Source organism: Pavona decussata, unplaced genomic scaffold (assembly GCF_977016875.1).
Source record: "Pavona decussata unplaced genomic scaffold, jaPavDecu1.1 SCAFFOLD_91, whole genome shotgun sequence".
NCBI classification, from domain to species: Eukaryota; Metazoa; Cnidaria; class Anthozoa; order Scleractinia; family Agariciidae; genus Pavona; species Pavona decussata.
In genome coordinates, this window is record NW_028145508.1 from 1,468,693 (window position 1) to 1,487,769 (window position 19,077).

The 19,077-nt window shown below is 39.0% G+C and overlaps 1 protein-coding gene across 1 annotated transcript; it reads right to left on the bottom strand.

The window, feature by feature from the left end:
• On the bottom strand, nt 1–19,050 carry LOC146474150 (coiled-coil domain-containing protein 93-like). The gene is made up of 23 exons (XM_085117447.1): nt 18,771–19,050; nt 17,929–18,042; nt 17,033–17,127; nt 16,576–16,687; nt 15,657–15,755; nt 14,509–14,565; nt 13,948–14,045; nt 12,079–12,112; nt 11,804–11,905; nt 10,920–10,970; nt 10,752–10,838; nt 9,328–9,450; nt 8,244–8,306; nt 6,861–6,934; nt 5,950–6,031; nt 5,595–5,669; nt 4,680–4,751; nt 4,221–4,329; nt 3,398–3,480; nt 2,587–2,624; nt 1,776–1,860; nt 964–1,077; nt 1–196 (listed from the first exon to the last, which is right to left on the bottom strand). The coding sequence occupies exons 1-23, from the start codon at nt 18,951–18,953 to the stop codon at nt 140–142; spliced, it is 2,007 nt and encodes a 668-aa protein (XP_084973573.1). The 5' UTR covers nt 18,954–19,050; the 3' UTR covers nt 1–139.
• Between the last annotated feature and the right edge of the window lie 27 nt (nt 19,051–19,077).

Sequence of the window (19,077 nt, forward strand, 5' to 3'; positions counted from 1 at the left end):
TACTACAAGGTCTTCACTTTACTCTTTCACTGTAAAATTCACGTACATTTGATTCAGAAAATCATTTTAGACCACCAGTTTATCACTGAGAGCAAAAAAATTTGAATTAGTTTTAATGTTAGCTAAAAAGTCTTCATATCTAAGAGATCCTTAAGCTCTTGAGTTTGGACAAAAGAACCTCATTCTTGTGGCATTCCTGCAAGAAATAACGCAACGATTATAATGCGCATAGTTTTAAGGGAACATTTAACTCTCCTATGATACTGCTTATTATGTTCTACCACCCCGTTATAACTTTTTTCTCTAGACGAAATCCTCAAATGTGACCATCCTCGTGCGGACGCCCAATTTGAATAATTTGCAAAACGAAATTTAGAATTGCCACCAGTTTGCACGTCTGGAGAAATTGTTTCATTTATCCAGCAGTACTTACCAGGGTCATCCTTTATTTATCCAGCAGTGCTTACCAGGGTTATCATAAAACAAAATACCGAGGTTTACAGAGCAAACAAAAAAGACTTCGTTTTTCGGGTGTTCCGATCAACATTTACAGCGTGACCTTTTTATCTCCACGCGCTGTGTTGCGCGCACTGTATTTGAATTAAAGTCGCGTGATGATCGCACGATTAGACGGTCGCGAAACAAGTTGAACCAGTTACAAGATTAAGTTAACCTGTTGAAAAAAGCAACGTTTAGTACGATTGAGCTAACCTGTGATGAAGCAACGTTAAACGTTTGTATTATTGAGCTAACCAGTTGAGAATTAATGTTGGAACAGTTTACATGTATGCGTTAAAGGTGAAGAAGTTACAGAAAACGAATTAATCCCAATAAATACAATTAATCTCCACATCGACGCAAGTTCTTTGTCTTCATGGAACAGGCGCCCGCGACGAACAGAACACCATATGTTTGGAAAAATAAACTGGCCCAGTTGTAGACCAAACAAACCGCCAAACTTACCTCGGTGAAATCCTTGACTATTTTGTAATACAACCTCTCTTGCTCTACAATATCAAGGTATTTCTGGTTTAAGGCGTCCCTCCTTTGTTTCTCAACAGCTTTCTTCTTCTCAATCTAAAAAGAAATCAAAATAAAAGGAAAATCAATCTGGGGTTGTTACTTCTAAGGACACTTTACCAACAACAGATTAAAGCACAACACCAGAAAACGTAGGATGAAAATCGTTTCTCTTCAAAATCAAACAACAGCACTGAGGGAGAATTGTAACAAAATCATGGCGGTTTGTGTCAGTTTTTTTCCTTTTTGCTTGACCGTACAATTGCAAGGCCAACACAAAAAGTCGCAAAGTTCGAGCCTGTGCAACAGGCGTAATTGAGGAGGGGGAGGAGGAGGGGTTGGGGGTAGGAGGGACAAAAAAATTGAGACAAAAAGGGGGGTACTGGGGAGTCCTCCGTTTTCCTCTCACTTTTTCTCGTTTCCCCACCCCCCTCCCCCTCCCCTGATTACACCTGCTACGCAGGCTAAAACTTCAAATTGTCACTCAGTTAATTTTTTGGGGTCGTGAATATTTTTCGATCCTGCGGTTTCAAAAAGTAGCGAAAGTTCAAACTGTTTATTAACAAAATCGCAATTTCTTCTCTTGCTTAAACGTCGTTTCAGTGCCCTCATTTCGCTCGCTTTTCTCTCTTTTCGTACCACACTAAATACATTCGCTTTGCTTTCCGCAGTTTTCCTAGATTTCGCGTTCTAGGACGTGATTCCATCCATGCAGGTTAGAATCTCAAATGTTTTTTTAAAAAAGCTTAACTTACCCTGTCCTTGTTGTCGACAATTCCTTTCACAATGCTGTCAAACTGCTTCAGGAATTGCTCTTTGTTTGTGGGCGTTGACATGGCTCTAAGGAAAACATAAATAGTGAAAACAGAATAACGATGCTTTTCTTTGTACCGAAAGAAATCAAAGAAATTATTATCTTTCCTTTATTATTATTTCATCAGTAAGTGTTCATTTAATTTTAAAAAGTAAATTAAATGTATAAATGCAGAGAAACGCAACTTCTTTTACTAAATACACTGGACCGCGCGTAGCGAAAGCTAATCGAAGCGGGTAGAGTAAAATACCGAGGACTGGGTCTGAATAGTGATTGGTTAAAATGCAAAGCTGCAATTTGTTAAAACGATAAGCTCCGCAATGACGTCACCCAACGCTAAATTATGCCTGGCCCATCCCATAGATGACGTCTGAGAACATGGAAACTCATAATTTTTCACAAATACCACGCATCGACATTCCAATCCTAGCAGTATACAGGACGTTTCTCCCATGAACCTAGTTTAATGGCCTTAGCTCCCACGAATCTCCTGTAGTTCAGTGATACAGCATCCTAACTAGTAATCGGAAGGTCTTAGGTTCGACTCCTGATAGGAGCACTCGGATTTCTTTTTTCTGAGTATGCCCGTGTCACTCAGTGAAAAATTACATCTATAATTTTAATTCTGTATTCTGCGACGATACAAGGAGTCACATAAAATCACGTGATTCCAAACTTTACAGACCCCTGATGCAATGATCAATAGATATTTTATTAAATACAATGATAGGCATAAAACTAAGCAGACTTACTGTTCAAAGTTATCGTGGATGGAGTTCAATAAGTTGACCTGTACAAAAAACAGAAACAGAATACTCATCTTACCAGTAACTGACATTTAATTGATGAGCTATGTTTCAAGGGTAGGAAACTGACGTGGTCTGTTGAGTGGTTGGCGTGTTAAACGTAAGTTCCAGTGGTCAAGGATTCAGTTAAGGGACAGGCTGCATAAGGGTGATCTTACAAGCTGGCCATGGGTCAATCGTTCATCTAGACGTCGGATGTAACTAGCCTTCGAGTACTGGGGGGGGGGGCAGGGAAAGCGCGGCGAGAGCACTCGTCTCCTACCAATGTGGCCCGGGTTCGATTCCCGGACTCGGTGTCATATGTGGGTTGAGTTTGTTGTTGGTTCTTGTCTTTGCTCCGAGAGGTTTTTCCTCGGGTACTTACGTTTACCCTCTCCTCAAAAACCAACATTTCCAAATTCCAATTCCACATGGAACGCACGGACACATTGAACGAGGTCGTGAGAATACTTAGGTGCTCCGTGGATAAACAAAGTACATTTACACTGAAAATTTACATACAAAGGCAAAGAGAAGGGAAGAGGAGAGAAGGGCACATTTGCAGGGGTGAAATCCGCCGCGTGATCGACTTTTGCAGGCGCAAGCAAAACAAAATTATTAGTTACATAACAAGGTATGGACCGAAAACACGCCGGATTGCAGTTGGGGTTAAAACCACGTCGTGAAGGGTGGAGTGTGGAGAGCTAGCGATGGATTAGGAGAAAGAAATCTAGTCGCCACAAAGGATCCACAAGCTCCGACCTGTGGAATAACTCACCTCTTTTCCTAAGTACAGTTTGGTGTCATCCAAAGTGTTGTACAAAGTGAAAAACTGTTTAGTTTCCTTATGAGTTCCCGCCACTGAAAATAAAAGAAGAGAAATTTTTGAGTGATTTAAAATAACAGAGGTGTTAGTGGCTTCACCGCGTGTGGTTCTAGGAACCTTAACCAACTGCTACGGCAACTGTAACCATTACGACACTACGAAATAAATTCGCCGCATACCTTATGCATGCTACTTTCACGATTACTCAAACTCGTTGAGTTTGCATAATGTGACCGAACTACCAGGAACAGAAATCGTAAGGACGCTGTTCTAATTCAATGAGAGAAATAAATATTATCCGACGCACGTTCATGTTTCCCGTAAACTTCAATTTGGTCGTTTCACGTTGTTTTGCAGAGGATGGCAAAGAAGGATTGGGACCAAGGTGGGGATGAACATGATAGTTAAATCCAAACGAACACCTCCATAAATAAGTCATTATTCCATCTATACGAGGTCTTGCCGAATATAAGAAGTGGTCTTCCGAATTATGACCCATTTATGTATTGCGCAACTCAATTAAGAAATACTCGAGGTCCTGTTCTCACAATTCTCGTCTTAGCTAAGACGAGTCTTAGAAAAGAAAAATTTAAAAACAACAATTTTGTTCCATTTACAATAGTTAACTTCGCGTATCAATTTAACATGTGTCTTGCCGAAATACACGCAAAGGCGACATATCTGGCCTCGTAAAGGGCCATAGTCTACTCTTTTCCATGACAATGTTAATCTAGTTAGGTTTAACAGCAAGCTTAATTACGTTTGCTCTACAAACCATGATTGTACAACTCCACAAATCTTCTCTGGTACTGTGTGAGTTCCGCACGCGATGGTATCTCGTCCATCTTCCTTTGGAGCGAAGAAATCTCGCGGTTCTTTCGAGCCTGGTGAAAAACACACCACAATTTTGATTTTGCAAACAAAAGGTCATAGCCTCGACTCTTGCTGGGAGAAATCATGTTCTTTTCTCGAGTATGCCTGTCAAACTGGCTGAAAAATACCTCTATCGTTCATTCACCAGACTTGAAAAACAACATCGCTCCTTTTACATAACCCTCTAACTTTCGACATTCAAATCCTAGCAGTATGCAGGATGTTTGTCCCATGAACCTAGAATGGTCTTAGCTCCCACGAGTCTCCTGTAGCTCAGTGGTAGAGCATCCAAACAAGTAATCAAAAGGTCATAGGTTTGACCTTTCGATATGTATGTATAGGTATGTTTTTTTTAACATACCAGCAAAAGCCTGATTTTCTCGAGTTTCGCTTTGTCCGCTTCGAATTGTTTACCAATCAACTCTAATCTCTCCTGCAAAAGAAAAATACAGTATCAGATTAAAACAAACAAACAAAAATTGAATCACTAGAAATCAAGGCATATGAAGCAAACTGCAAATATAACTAAACAAGACCTAACAACTACAAGCAACAATTTTGTTGGGCTACAACAATTTATCACACCTGAAAAATAGCAAGTGTGTGCACTTTTGATTAATTCACATAGTTACTTTTAGAAACCGAGTTTGTTTACCATTTGCGTAAGCCAACTGGTTGATCCACAGTTTATGTAAATGAACGCCCCAAAACCAAATCCCCTAATGGAAATTCGGTTGGAGATAAGCCATGTTCCATTTAACGGAAATTTACGCACTGGGGTGACAGGTCAAAATTGGTGATGAAACAGGTTGACGAGGTGGTGCGAATTTTGGACCACTGTTATTGGAACGAAGTCAAAATTATCTCTTTTACTCGATTATCTCAATTTCCTCAACAAAAACTGTCTACAGTGTCACAAAAGAGTGGTAAAGCAACATCCATTTTATTGGCTTCTTGTGCCATCACGGGTTTGTTTCGTTTCCTTTTCTCCTTTTTCTTCCTCTTTTTTTTGTTGTCGTTATTAATCTTCACCTGCAAGCTTGGCTCCTCCCTCGGATAGACAAAGCCGTTAATTCACAAGAAAAGTTCCGAAATTCAAACTCAACATTTTGGTTAAATTGAAAGCGCCATTATCGGGTAACCCAATTAAAGTCTGTCCACGAGCGAACTTGAATTGGTTTTCTGGAACCCATACTCAAATTCTAATTGGACAGTCGGTCAGCGTGAAACACACTTTTGCGTTTCACCCGGAGAGTCCATGTTTATACAAGCTAACCTTCTCATCGCTGTCGTCCTCAGAACCTTGGGCCTTTAGTTTTTCTATGTTCCCTTGCAAACGAGCCATTTCTTCCTAAAAAATAAATGTGTAAAATGAATGAATGAATAAATAAATAAATAAATAAATAAATAAATAAATAAATAAATAAATAAATAAATAAATAAATAAACGAACGAATGAACGAGTGAGCGAGTGCGTGCGTGCGCGAGTGAGTGCGTGCTTACGTGCGTGAGTGAGTGTGTGAGTGAATGAATGAATGAATGAATGAATGAATGAAACTGTTCACAAGACTAAAATGCGTGTAGTTTATTATTGAAACCTAAGGTAAATTTATCCAGCGTGCGTTGTTTACCTTGCAGTGTGCCCTGAACTGCTGCTCTTGTTTCTTCAGATTTTCATTCATGGCCACGATTGAACGAAGCTTTTGAAGAATGCTATAAAGTGGAAGGCAAAACACATCTAAAAAATGGATTCACAAGAGATAACAAGTATGTGGCAAACTCTGATGCGTTCCGGAGCTTGACTCTGCTCAAGTTTTCATTTTTTTACGTTTTCAGCTGAAACTCTCCTCTCCTTAGACACGTAAATATCTGTTAAGCGATCTCAAGCTAACACAGGTGACGTGAAAACTCTTTAGTTGTCATTATTTTCTTTATCACTTCAGTGACTTTTCGTCTATGCGAGAGAAGATACCTACGACGGGAATTTTACTGCGCACTGGCGAGGTGCTTATTTATCGAAAAATCATGCGCCCGTGCAAAATATCGCACGTGCAGCTACAGGACAAACGCAAGCCTATAAAACACAAAAGCCCATACAAGCGCAAGGGAAAAGATCAAAATGTTTGATCCTTGTATTTGTTTTTTCGAATGCATATAGAGAGGAACAAATCAAACAACAGCAAAGATTAGCGAGGTCAAGCGGCTTATGCGATGTACTGACCACCAAAGTAAGTTATGTTGAACAAATGAACAATCATAAACATGTTGCAAAACATAGAGCGGTTTCAACGAGCCAATCAGAATTCGAAGCAAATACATGTGACTGGCGCCAAGCGCGGGGAAACGCGTGCGGCGAAAACACGATTGGTTTTGGTTTTGTTTCCCATTGGTTGAGAAAGTGGTGCGAGTTTTGTTAACCAATCAATTGAAAACCGCTCTAAACGTTGCAAATACCACATTTATTAATTCCTTGTAGTTCTTATTTACAAGATAATCGTGTGTGGCTTTCTGTTTCTGTCTTTCTCTTTTGCTGTGAACATACCTAGCATTTTCTCCACTCTCCATTTCATTTAATTTTTCCATTTCTTCACTGATCCTTTCACCACGAGAAACAACCTAAAATACGCATCAAAAGCTTGGTTACTTCAAACCAACAACTCCTTTAAGGACGGTGCCTACTAACACCGAAGTATTTTTATGTGGTTTATGACTTGCAAGCGCTATGGAATTGGAGGTAACCATGCATTTTTTAGGGATAATAGGACATTTTCACTATGGCGTCATTTGACTACGACTACCAGAATCCTTCAGTTTTTTGTTTTCTCATGCTAATTAGAGCTATTGTTCTTTGCTCTCCACTGGGATTACAAAACTTGAATTTGAAAATGAATTTTGGTAGTTGTAGTCAAATGACGCCATCATGAAAATGGCCTATTAAGCAACAATTATTCTAAAAAAACAGTAAAATAGAAAGCAATGTATGGCCTTTTTTTTTCAAATTGGAGCTTTATTATCTCTGAAAAATGCATGGTTACCCCCAATTTTCTGTTTGGATACCAAAAGCACTTGCTAAGTTCTGCTTTCTCCGCATAGTTTTAAACCGCACAAAAATATCCTGTATTAGTAGCCACCACCCACGGGAAACCCTAGTATCACGGGATGCGCAGAACATATGCGCAGTAACAATAGTAGGCACCGTCCTTAATAAGTTCACAATCCGAATCCCTTCCGTTCGGATGACCCCCAGAATAAATAGCATACAGGCGTGCGTTTCTTAAAGCTCCCAAAGAGGTTTTGGGCCCGAAAGGTATTTTTCTTATCCATTTTCTACAGGTTGTTGGTTATTTTTCGTATACAAACTAACTCAATGTGTTTCTTGATCTTGGAAAACTTAAAATGTTTTTGCTTTCCAAATTATCAAAAATTGAATTTTTGGTAATAAATTTTGTGTATGTAAAATTGTTTTTCGTGTCCGAAATGTTTTCGGGAGTGTGAAAAACGCATGCATGCCTGTTACGAAAACCGTAAAGTTCGAAGAAAATCCCCCGTAAATCAAAAAGCCGTTTATGAACTCGGAAGTTTAGTCAATTTTCTTTTCGGTTGCGCGATAGAGAATCCAGCAGAAAATCCGATAACAAACAAACAAAGCTGTATTTAAAATCAAAAGTTTCGCCAAATGAATTCTCTTTTCGCTAGCGCGGAACAAAATCCCACTAAAATCCAACAAAGCCTAGGCTTCTACTCCAAAGCTATGTTAATTATATTTTCGCCTTCCAGTTCCTGGTAATTCAAAATTTTACTTCCGCGTGCATTGCAAATGTCAGAACATGACTGTGAGTTTTTCTGTACATCTTTAGTACATTTCAGTTTACGACAGTAATAGCATAAATGCCATAACATCAAATTTTCAAGTTTTTTATTTCACCTGAGACAGTTGTTCCTCAGCCTGAGATAAGGTTTCCTGAAGTTTGTTATGCTTCTCTTGTACCTGTGAAAATAAGACATTTTTAAGTTAGTTATATGACGCTCCCAGTTCCTGACAAATTCTTTGACACCTTTTTTTTCTTGGACGGGGGGGGGGGGGGGGTGCCATGGAAAAATGCAATGTGCAATGGTATGTTTTAAATGCAGAAGAATGATTATTCAGTCTGTGACACAGGCATACTCGGCAAAAGGAAAGCCAAGTTCTCCTGACAGGAGTCAAACTTATGACCTTCCAATAGACCCTTCTCCAAAATGGCCGCAGAAAATTCAAATAAGTTAAAATTAAAAACGTATACCAGCACTAGAAAGAGCACTTTTACTTTAGTAACCCTGCAAAGTTTCAGCATATCAGGTGTAATATCAGCTGAGAAAATGTAAGTTGAAAAATGAAAAATTTACAGACGTTTGTATGACTGGGGTCATGACGTATACCCTCAGTCATACAAACGTCTGTACATTTGTCAAATTTCATCTTACATTTCCTAAGCTGATATAACACCTAATATGCTGAAACTTTGCTAGGTTACTAAGTAAAGGTGCTCTTTCCAGTGCTGGTATCAGTTTTTCATTCAGTTCAATTTTGACTCATTCAAATCTGTTGCCGCCATTTTGGAGAAAGGTCTATTACTAGTTCGGATGCTCTACCACTGAGCTACAGGAGACTCGTGGGAGCTAAGGCCATTAAACTAGGTTCATGGGACAAACATCCTGCATACTGCTAGGATTTGAACCTAATTGAATGCAGGCCTAGTTCTCCCGAGTCTCCTAGTTGTACCTGGGCATCGGGTCTCTTGAACTCCAACCACGTTTAAGATCCCAAAGTGACAGATTTGAGATAGTTTTTGCTCCTTCAGCAGATGCCACTAAATCTCAGTTTTGTTTCTCCGATTCTTTACGCACCAAATGACATTACGGAGTATAACATTGATGAAAGGAAAAGGGCCAAAAAGGTTCAACGTTGAACAACCGAAAAAAAAAGGGCAAAAGGCAGCTGTGTTTTACCTTGAAACTTACAATCAACTTACCTGTTCCAGTTTCTTCTCCTGTACAGCGATTTGTTTTTCCAGTGATGCCACCATTCTCTTGTGCGTCTGTGCTCCACCCATGCGCTCTCCTCGCGCCTCCAAATTCTCCTGTAGCTCAGCTTGCTACAAGAGTTAGTTGTTTGGTTAGTTTTGTTTTGTAAATGAACTGACAAGAGGACTACAGAACTACGATTTAAACTTGTGGTTATCCTGCTAAACGTTTGACAAAGTTCATGTGAACAATACACCGTACAAATTATTTGAAAAAGGGAATTTTTTTTGCTCCTGTTTGGCCTTCCGTCTTAAATGTAAGCACAACTAATTTATTTACGGTTGTAACGTGCATACTTAAAGTTAGTCCTTCTGCTCTCCCTCAAGTCTTAGTCACTCGCACTACCAGATCTAACAGCAACCGTAATGTTACTCACTGTATTTCAAAGAAATGTAATACTGTCACTTCTCAGAGATTTTTTTTCAATAGAACCATTAGAATCTGAATACCTTAGCAAATGACCTTCGACTTTCATGCAACCTTCAGATCAGTCAATTCAAATCCATCATGTACAAGTATTATGTAGACGCCTTAGAACATAACTACGACCCAGAGGATCCACGATCCTGGAAAACTATCTGTCCATCATGTAACGTTTCACGTAATGTGTTTGTCCATCTTCGTTGTTGTTTTTAACCGCCATATTTAATCTCTGGGACCACTGTCATTGGCTAACCGCTGTTGTGATATCCCTGCCTGATGTTAGCATTTATTATTCCTTATTTTAGCATATACTTATTCCTTTATTTTTCTGTATCATGTTATAGGCGAAGCTAATAAAATAAAAATAAAATAAACTCGACTTTCTGCAATGAAGATGGTTTATTTATCTTCAGACTGACGTGGGAGAATATCAAGAAGTCAATTCAAAATCGATAAATTGAGGCTTTTGAAATTTAACACCTTTTGAACAAAAAAGGCCGAATTCTACCAGAAGTTATGGAATAGAGCGGACCAAAAGCGGTCAAATAGTTTGAATTTTCCTGTCAGAGCCGTGCAAAGTTATCAAGTTAACACATTAATCGGCTATTTTAGGTAAGCAGTTGTAGTAAATTTGTTGTTTCATTTGCAAATAAATGGAAATTTTCAGTTGTTTATCTAGCATGTCGAAAGACAGTCGCTGCTCTCTGCTATGGACGTACATGTCACACTGAAAAGAGCTATATGGGCGAAAGCACAGTTTTCAAGAATAAATATTATTTACATGTAATAATCTTTATCCAGGTTAGTGTGGACACACAAGTCCCTTCAGGGCCTCACTCTCATTTTCCCCCAAATAAGTGAATCCCAGTTTCCATTAATTTTGCCCCCATAGGCGTCTCTCTAGGAACTGCATTTTGTTGCGATAAACACACACATACACTGTACGTACCCTTTCTGCATACTCCGACGCAATCTGTGAGATCTCTTCTGACTGAAGTCCCACAATGGAGCCAACAGTACTTGATGACAGGGCTCCCTGAAAAGTTGATTTCAAGCGGTTAGTTTTCAGTAGCCAAAACAACAAGTGCTATGCAAAAATATAAATTTGCCATCTCACCTCTTTTCCCTCCATGATGGACATTCCTTTCAGCAATGATTTCAGACGTTTCTGCAACAAAGAAACCGTGCAACATTGTTGATGTACGAATAATGTGATGGTATGTGCAAAAGTTTGGGAGTCGTGGTGGTCTAGTGGTTAATGCGGCGGAAGATCGGAGGATCAGTGGGTCTAAGCTAGGTTGGTCTCTGCATTACTGTGCTGTTTCCTTAACCAAGAAACTTTGCTCCACATTGTCTCTCTTCACTCAGGTGTATAAATGGGTACCGGCAACATACTGCTGAAAATAACCCCTTTGATGGACTAGCATTTCATCCAGGGGGGAGTAGCGATACTCCTAGTCACTTCATGCTGGGCATCCTGTGATGCACTAGAATCCTATCCAGGGGGGAGTAGCAATACTCCAGGTCACTCCATGCTGGGTATCCTGTGGTGGACTAGCATCCCATCCAGGGGGGAGTAGCAACACTCTTAGTCACTTCATACTGGGTATCCTATGATAAACTAGTTAGCATAACATCCAGGGGGGAGTAGCAATACTCGTAGTTGCTTCATGCTACAAAAACAGGGTGAAGCTCCGGCCATGTGGGCCACTTGGGCTGGTTGTGCAACATTACTTTTTCGTGTGTCGAACTTTAAAACTGCCATTTCTACTTAAGAGCATAAAGCTGGGAGATTTTTTTGGGGGACAATAAATATTACAACCCCTCACTAACAACACCACACCCATCCCTTCCTCTCCCCTCCAGCCCAGCTGCTGCCTCCAATGTTTCTGAGTTGGCCAGTGAAAATTCAATGTAATGTAACCATGGATCAAACTTTTTATAGCCAGAGAGAAAATCCCCAGCCATTAGCCCTAATACTGACAGCACTGTGCACCTTACCTGTTCCACTACGTACTCATCATCTTCACCAGTTGATCCTGTCCTCATTCTTCCAGGAACAGCGGCTGCCGCAGCTTTCTTCTTTTCTGCTTGCTCCTTTTCCTAATGAAGCGATATTTAAAATCCAGTTCAGTAAGATCGAGGACGAGAAATTACCTCAGCCCATGCCTTTTATTTTCATGCAGGTTTTATATATTTTTGTTATTTTCAATGCCAGGATCTGCATTCCCAGGAATAATAATTTAATGCATTATTTTCTGCAAGAAGCAACTCACTTTATCTCTTTGTTCCTTGCTAAAACCATACTGCCTGTGGAGTAAAAATCAAATTGAAAATTTAAGTGAAAACAGTAATAATTAACTGATGCCACATGTGAAAATTTATAAGATATATGTGTATGGTAACTAAATAAGGTTGGTATGGAAGTTTTTTAAAATTAATGTCAACAGCATTAGCTCTCTTGATGAGCACTTCTTTACTCTTAGAGCAAATGTTGAAATAAAATATTGTTTAAAATAATAATAATAATAATAATCCTCGGCCAATAGCAAAGCATATAGCACCGTAAATTTCAACATTTGTGGAGCTTTTAGCAGTACACCCACATGTACATTAACCTTCCACGCAGTTGTTTTTTAGGGACTCTTATTACCTCTTCCTCCTCCGCACAAAGGAGGAGGAGGTAATACGAGTCCCCTAAAAACGACTGCGTGGAAGGCTACATGTACATAGGCTATTGTATCACGGTGGCTATGTAAAACCAACCTCCTTCCCAGGGTCTCTCATCTTCCCGACCCCTGGAGCGAGAGAGAAGAGACCCTTGCTTGGGCTGGTCACGTGTTTACAGAGCAAAAAAATTTCTCAGGGACGAGTTGTTTGTTTGCTCGATTTTTGCGTTAATAATGGGGTTGACAGGCCTGCATAAATCGAAAAGTTTTGCCCTCACGGGTTATGTCTTTAAGAGAACACCCATTTATTTATGAAATGAGTGGTGCTCCATGTAAATTTTCTTTTAGCGCTGGATTTTAAATTTTATGATTTGGAGGATTTGCGAAATAGTCAGGTGAACAAAGCCATGTGCTTAACTGTCGCATGTTTTGTATTTTGATCTCAAAGGTCATTCTATCAATATGACCTCTTGTTATTTCTGTTTAGCGACTGTCGTTCTTATGCCGTTTGTGGCCTTTTGTTCAGGCTTGATATGGCTTATTTCAGTGTGTCTGGAGACAGTATAGCCTCTGTTTTATCTTTGTAAGGATAGGATTTGAACCGTGTAATAATTATACTTTATCTTGTAGCTTCTGTATTGCCGGTCCCGGCTATTTGCTTTTGTTGCAAGATGCTGTGCTTCTTATCATTGTTATTTGTCTCTTGATCCTTTCTTTAGCATTGTAGCTTCTTTGAAAGCTATGCAATGCATTAAATTGAGGGCTAAAGGCCGCTTTAGTTTATAATAGTTTATAATACAGCTGTGTTTTTGTTATCGCTCCGCTCCGCTCTGTAACTGTGAGGTTTGTGTTGCAGGAACTTAGCATTTTCCTCCTGCGTTTTGATTATGCCATAGAATGATTAGGCAATTCTTCTGTGATGCCCTGGACAAGGGCTGCTACGAGTCCTTCGGCCGTTAGTAAATTCTGTGGCATTTTAAGCAGTGGTCAGACAAGACCGCGGTTTCGATCCTAATCTTGTTGATCTCTTCAGTTGCCGATTCTTTGGAAATGATAGAGATCGATGAGTTCTCGGGACAACACTTCACTGTTTCGAAAGAACTCTGATTTACTGATATTTTTGGGTGTCTGCTGAATACTCCCATTGACATAATTCGGTCCGAAGCGCTTCATGTGTAGTTTGTTTTGATTGCCGACAAGCTACGCTTGCCAGTGGACTAAGTGGAGACAGATTCCCCACTTATCTGCCCCTCCCTCAAACCGCTTATTTGTAATCTGCTAAAATCTGGAAGACACGTGACCAGCCCAAACCAGGTTCTCTTCTCTCTTGCTCCAGGGGGCGGGAAGATGAGAGACCCTGGGAACGAGGTTGTGTAAAACCATTATGGGACTCTGATAGAATTTATGTATTGAAACAAACATTCCATAACGTATAGCTCTGCAAGCATTAGTGAATTTGAACAATTTTGAACTCACCAACCATATTCCAGCAGAGTAGTTCTAACCCTAGTCTCTTCGTCAGTTTGACTTGTGGATTCTGGTTTGCGGTATTGTCTACGTGGCTTGTAGGTTTCCTGTGATAAAAAACAAACAATGAACATGGAGGAAAAAATTATTTCAAATAAATTATTACTTCAACAGGGCAACAGCAACATATTAATCAATGTTTATAAATGTTAGAAAATAAGAACTGTGGACTGGACTATCGTGAGCTGTGGACCATGGAATATTGGCTGTACTTGATGGTGCAATGTGTCTGACACAATGTTTGTGACAGAGTCATACACTGATAAAAAGGATAATGATTAGCATGTCTTGTTAATTTTGAGGCTACTAAGTTCAGGAGAAAAGCTTTGGCAACGGGAAAGGAAAGCCATTAATATTGACCTTTCAGGGTGGGGGTATGGCGTAGGGCTTGAAGCCAATCAATCCATGCTGCTGCAGCACATACAAGGTACATGTCCATGTAATCATCAAAATATTCATTACTGAAAACAGTGGCAGAATCTATTCTCATTGAAAACAAATTCAACCAACCTTAAGGCTTTCCATTCCATTGATACATTTTGGCTTCTTAATGACAAATTCATCATCCTAAAACAGAATGTGAACAAAATCATTTTCAAGTAACATAATCTAGCAAATAAAAAAACCTTCAAATTGAAACAGGATTTCATATTTTAGGCTGTGAGACATAATTATAAGTGACTTACATTGACTGGGTGGGAAAACAGTCATTTCCCTTATGGTGTATGAAACAAGAGCATTGGGTCATTGTGTCGTGATGAAGATCTAAATTTTTTCGCATCTGTTGTGGTCCAAAGTTTTCTTTGGTTTAAAAATTTTCAAATCAGTATAATTTTTGATTTCCTATGTCTTATGTTAATGAGTATGAGGCAAAGGAAAATGTAAATGGAACTGGTTTGAAAATTTCAAAACTAAAGAAAAAATTCAACCACAATCACAATCACGTACTGTATCAATCCTGGCCAACTCATTCAGTAAGCAAATTTAATCTTTAAATTGCTTACTGTTGAGTCCAGGAACTGTAATTATGATTACTAGCCTAGGCGGTCTAACTAAAATTCACTTTCCCTTTGTTTTGCATGGAAGTCAAAATTGAGCTATGAAGAGATAAAACTGTTTCAAGATGTACATGTATTATAGAGGGCGACATTTATTTTAGACGTAGAGACTAACACACCACTCTTGCTAATGTACTCTACTAAAAACTGGATCATTGTATAATGTAATTCAAGCAATTTGATTGGCTTAGCGGCGATGGTTTTTGAGCCATTATACTATGCCCGAGAAATAGAGACCATTAAATTGTCTTCTAATAACAATAATTATTATTGTTCTTGCAAAGTGAAATCAGCAAGATCTAGCAATATTTCTTGATTGCTTTTAATTATTTATAATAATTAAAAATTATTATTATTCCACTTGTGCTTGTTGGATATGAGATGATTATAGCCAACTAGGCGCTACGTGCCTCGTTGGCTATCTATCATCTCATATCCAATGCATGCTCATGGAATAATTGTTAAATATCATCCTCATATTTGGAAACTGGAAGTGGCTTTGCAAGGAAAGTGTGTGCTGTGTTGTCCAATTAAGTAATATGATAATGCACTATCTATGATGATGATACTCATAGAGACTGGCCATTATACTGTACATACCTGTGGAGTTGAGTGATATTTGTTAAACTGTGACACTGAAAACTCCCGAATATAATCCCCCATTTCTTCTTTTCTCTCAATTGCTTTCTTCACCAGCCACTGTAAAAAGACGTTTGAAATCATGAACTTACAAATAGTAACAATTTCTCTAATCGACCTGATTAAAAAAAACTATAGCACTGCCAAGGAGCTTTATAAATTGGGTAGATTTTCATTCATTCACTCATTTTATTTGTCAAATTCAGCCTAATCAGACCAATTAATCAGTACCTGTAAATTAGTCTTATGACAGACAGCATCGAGTCCAGCAACAACTACACATACTGTCCCCATTATTAGAGAGGTGGCCATCTTGAAAAGAATCAGTAATGGCAGGGCTCAAATTAAGGTGTTGATTTAGTGAGGTGTTCATCTACACTGACTTGCAACTCCCCTGTTCTCTTGGGGTTAGCTGAGTATTAAATCAGCCGAGTCCAATCACAAAAGCTGGGGGGTTGAATGAAAAGGGATTGGAGCCCCTCCCTTGTCTGGTCCCAATCCTCTGCATCTTATTGTATATTTCTCACCCTGTAATTGTTTCAATACCACAAAAGAAAATTTGAGAAAGAAACAGATCATAAGCAGTCTTGACTAGTGTCTATCTTAACCCTTAAAGCCCTAACAGTGGCCAACATCTTTTTCTCCTTATATTGTCACCACTTGAGTGAGCAAACACGTTATGAGGACATGATTACCAACGACGAAATGTCCTGGTGTTTAACTATATCCTTACATCTACTCCCATAAGAAAAATGTGGAGAAAATTTGAGGTAATACTGTATGAATGTTGATGTTGAACCTTACACAGCCATTATGAGACAGTTGACTGTAGAAGGGACTTTATCCCTCCATCAAACAGGAGGAACTATTATTTTGTTACCTGTATTACTGGGAAAATATTGATGAAATCCAAGCCTTGAATTTGGTGAGGTTCCAGACGATGAGGACATTTCATGCGGGGCAGAACTGCAACAATCTTCTCTGTCAAAGCTCTGGAGAAGAAATCAAAATCCACACCAAGCATTAGACAAGATCATTCCTTGATGTATGTAATTTGCAGGGCATTGTTTCTGTTATTACTATCCTTTCTTTCTTTCTTATTATTTTTTTTTTTTGCAGCTGTGTATAATTATTATTATAAGAAAATGCAGTGTAAACTGCTAACTTTTACAGGGATAATATAACCATAGAGAAAAACATATTTAGTACAGTGTGCATATGTCTAAAATTTGCACTACAGTCAACTCGCACATTTAGGTCCTCTAAAACCTCCAAATGAGGGAGTATTGGGTCCTTAGAAACCAGATTCTAGAATAATTTATGCTTTTGTCACTTACATCTTCTGCCCAATAGTTGAATTTTCTTGGAACAGTAGATCAACATCAATATCAAAGTCGCAGACTGAAATGCACCAAGTCATACCACCAACAACCTTGGAGATAACAACAAAAACATTTTTTGATAGATGTATTTTTTTCAGTCATTGAAACAAGCATACTTGGAAAGAAAATCAGAGTTCATACAAGACGAGTCAAACCTATGACCTTCCAATAAAAATTATTACTAGTTCGGATGCTCTACCACTGAGCTACAGGAGACTCCAGGAAGCTAAGGCCATTAAACTAGGTTCATGTGAGAAACATCCTGCAAGCTGCTACACTGTAGGATTTGAACGTCAACGCATGGTAAATTCTACCAGTATGCAGGATGTTTGTCAGATAAACCTGCAGTAATTTAACATTTGGCCTTAGCTCCCACGAGTCTCCTAACTCAGTGGTATGGGATCCAAACTAGTAAGTCAGAAGGTCATAGGTTTGATTCCTGGGAAAACTTGGATTTTTCTTTTTCCAAGTATACCTCGGTCAATACCTGAAAATTAAGTACATCTATCATCTGTTAACCAGGCTTAAAATATAATGTAACATTCATTTCACAAAAAAAACTTTTTGTAGCACATCATCTCCATTGTTAGCTAATTTTTATCTTTCTTTTTGTTTTTGTAATTTTATCTGTTTATTTGTGGGCTTCCTGTAAAGTACCTTTTAGCTAAGTGGAGTGTCACCTGAAATAAAGTTCTTATCTTATCTTATCTTCCTGACTGGGGAATAGAACAATCAGAACAAATACATGAAAACAACATTGAATTCAAAATATTAACAGCCATGGCAAGTTCATATCTAACATCTAAATCATGTGGGACGATTTATGAATATGCAATAAATCAACCAGGTACCTTATCAAATGGTGACAATCCCTTAATTCTTGCTCTGAAATATCCAGCAGCCAGTAGAAGCTCAACAGTTTCAGACATCTTAACGTTTTGCTCCTCATCTTCTCGGGTCTCAATCTTTATTGGAAATAATGTTATGAAAGCATTATCTGCGAGGGTACAATGTGTGAACCCTCATCCCCCACAAGGCTAAAAGTGTATGGCCAGCTGGGAGCATAACTTTATCTGACTACATGTAGATTTTTGATAGTGCGCCTAAAAGTGAGATGTGTTCACACACATGTGCCTGGAAAGCCTGCTTCATGTGCGACTGAATACAAACTCATACCACTGATAAGATGTGTCTGCAAAAAAGCCTAAAACAATTACTGTTCTTACAAGTAATGACTCAGTGAAAACTGGGGGGAGGGGTCAAACAGGGAATTTTTTAGTCATCTTTGCATAATATGCGTAAATTACAAGCGACAACTTCCTTAAGGAGAATTGAATCAACGGACGGCATTAATACAAACACATTAAACAGATTCAAGGTATAGACAAAAGCTAATCAAGGAGTTTGTTTTGAGAGGTCGGCGGCAGAATAATTCGAAATAACACCTAGAAAATGGAACTTTCCAAAAAGTACACAGAAATACTTCCGGTCACGTAGTAACCATTATCCCCACCAAAACAAATAATATTGTCCAATGACAGGATATTTGTGTGGGCGAGCTCTCGAAAAGGTTGCATCTGTTTAATTTTTATAGCCCCCGGAAATACCAAAAGAACTTCTGGCCAACAAGTCCAACCATACAGGAAGCGTTTTCAGTTTTTCCACTAAACAACGTGGTCATTTCGATACAAACCTTTCTAACTCTTCCTTCGGCATCTACTTCAGGCTGAGAGAACTTTTCGCTGACGGTTTTCAAGCCAGCAAATCTTGAGGAGTCTCGAGGTGTCGCCGCCATTTTGAAATCTACACAAACACGTGAGCCTGCAGTCATCACTGCCAAATAGTACCACGTGACGTGTGTAGATCCACTAATCATTTTACAAATTTTCTACCACCAAAAAACAGCGAAATATCGTTGAGTTTGTTTATAACCTCTGAAGGTCGATTGCCTTTGTTTTGAAGGGCAGACCACTGTGACTTATGTGAGAGACGTTTGGTAC

Coding starts and splice junctions, on each gene's coding strand:
- LOC146474150 (XM_085117447.1), bottom strand. CDS start 18,953: ATGATTAGTGGATCTACACACGTCACGTGGTACTATTTGGCAGTGATG. Junction 18,043..18,770: donor CCGAAGGAAGAGTTAGAAAG/GTTTGTATCGAA, acceptor TTTCCAATAAAG/ATTGAGACCCGAGAAGATGA. Junction 2,625..3,397: donor AACTGTACTTAGGAAAAGAG/GTGAGTTATTCC, acceptor TTTTTTGTACAG/GTCAACTTATTGAACTCCAT.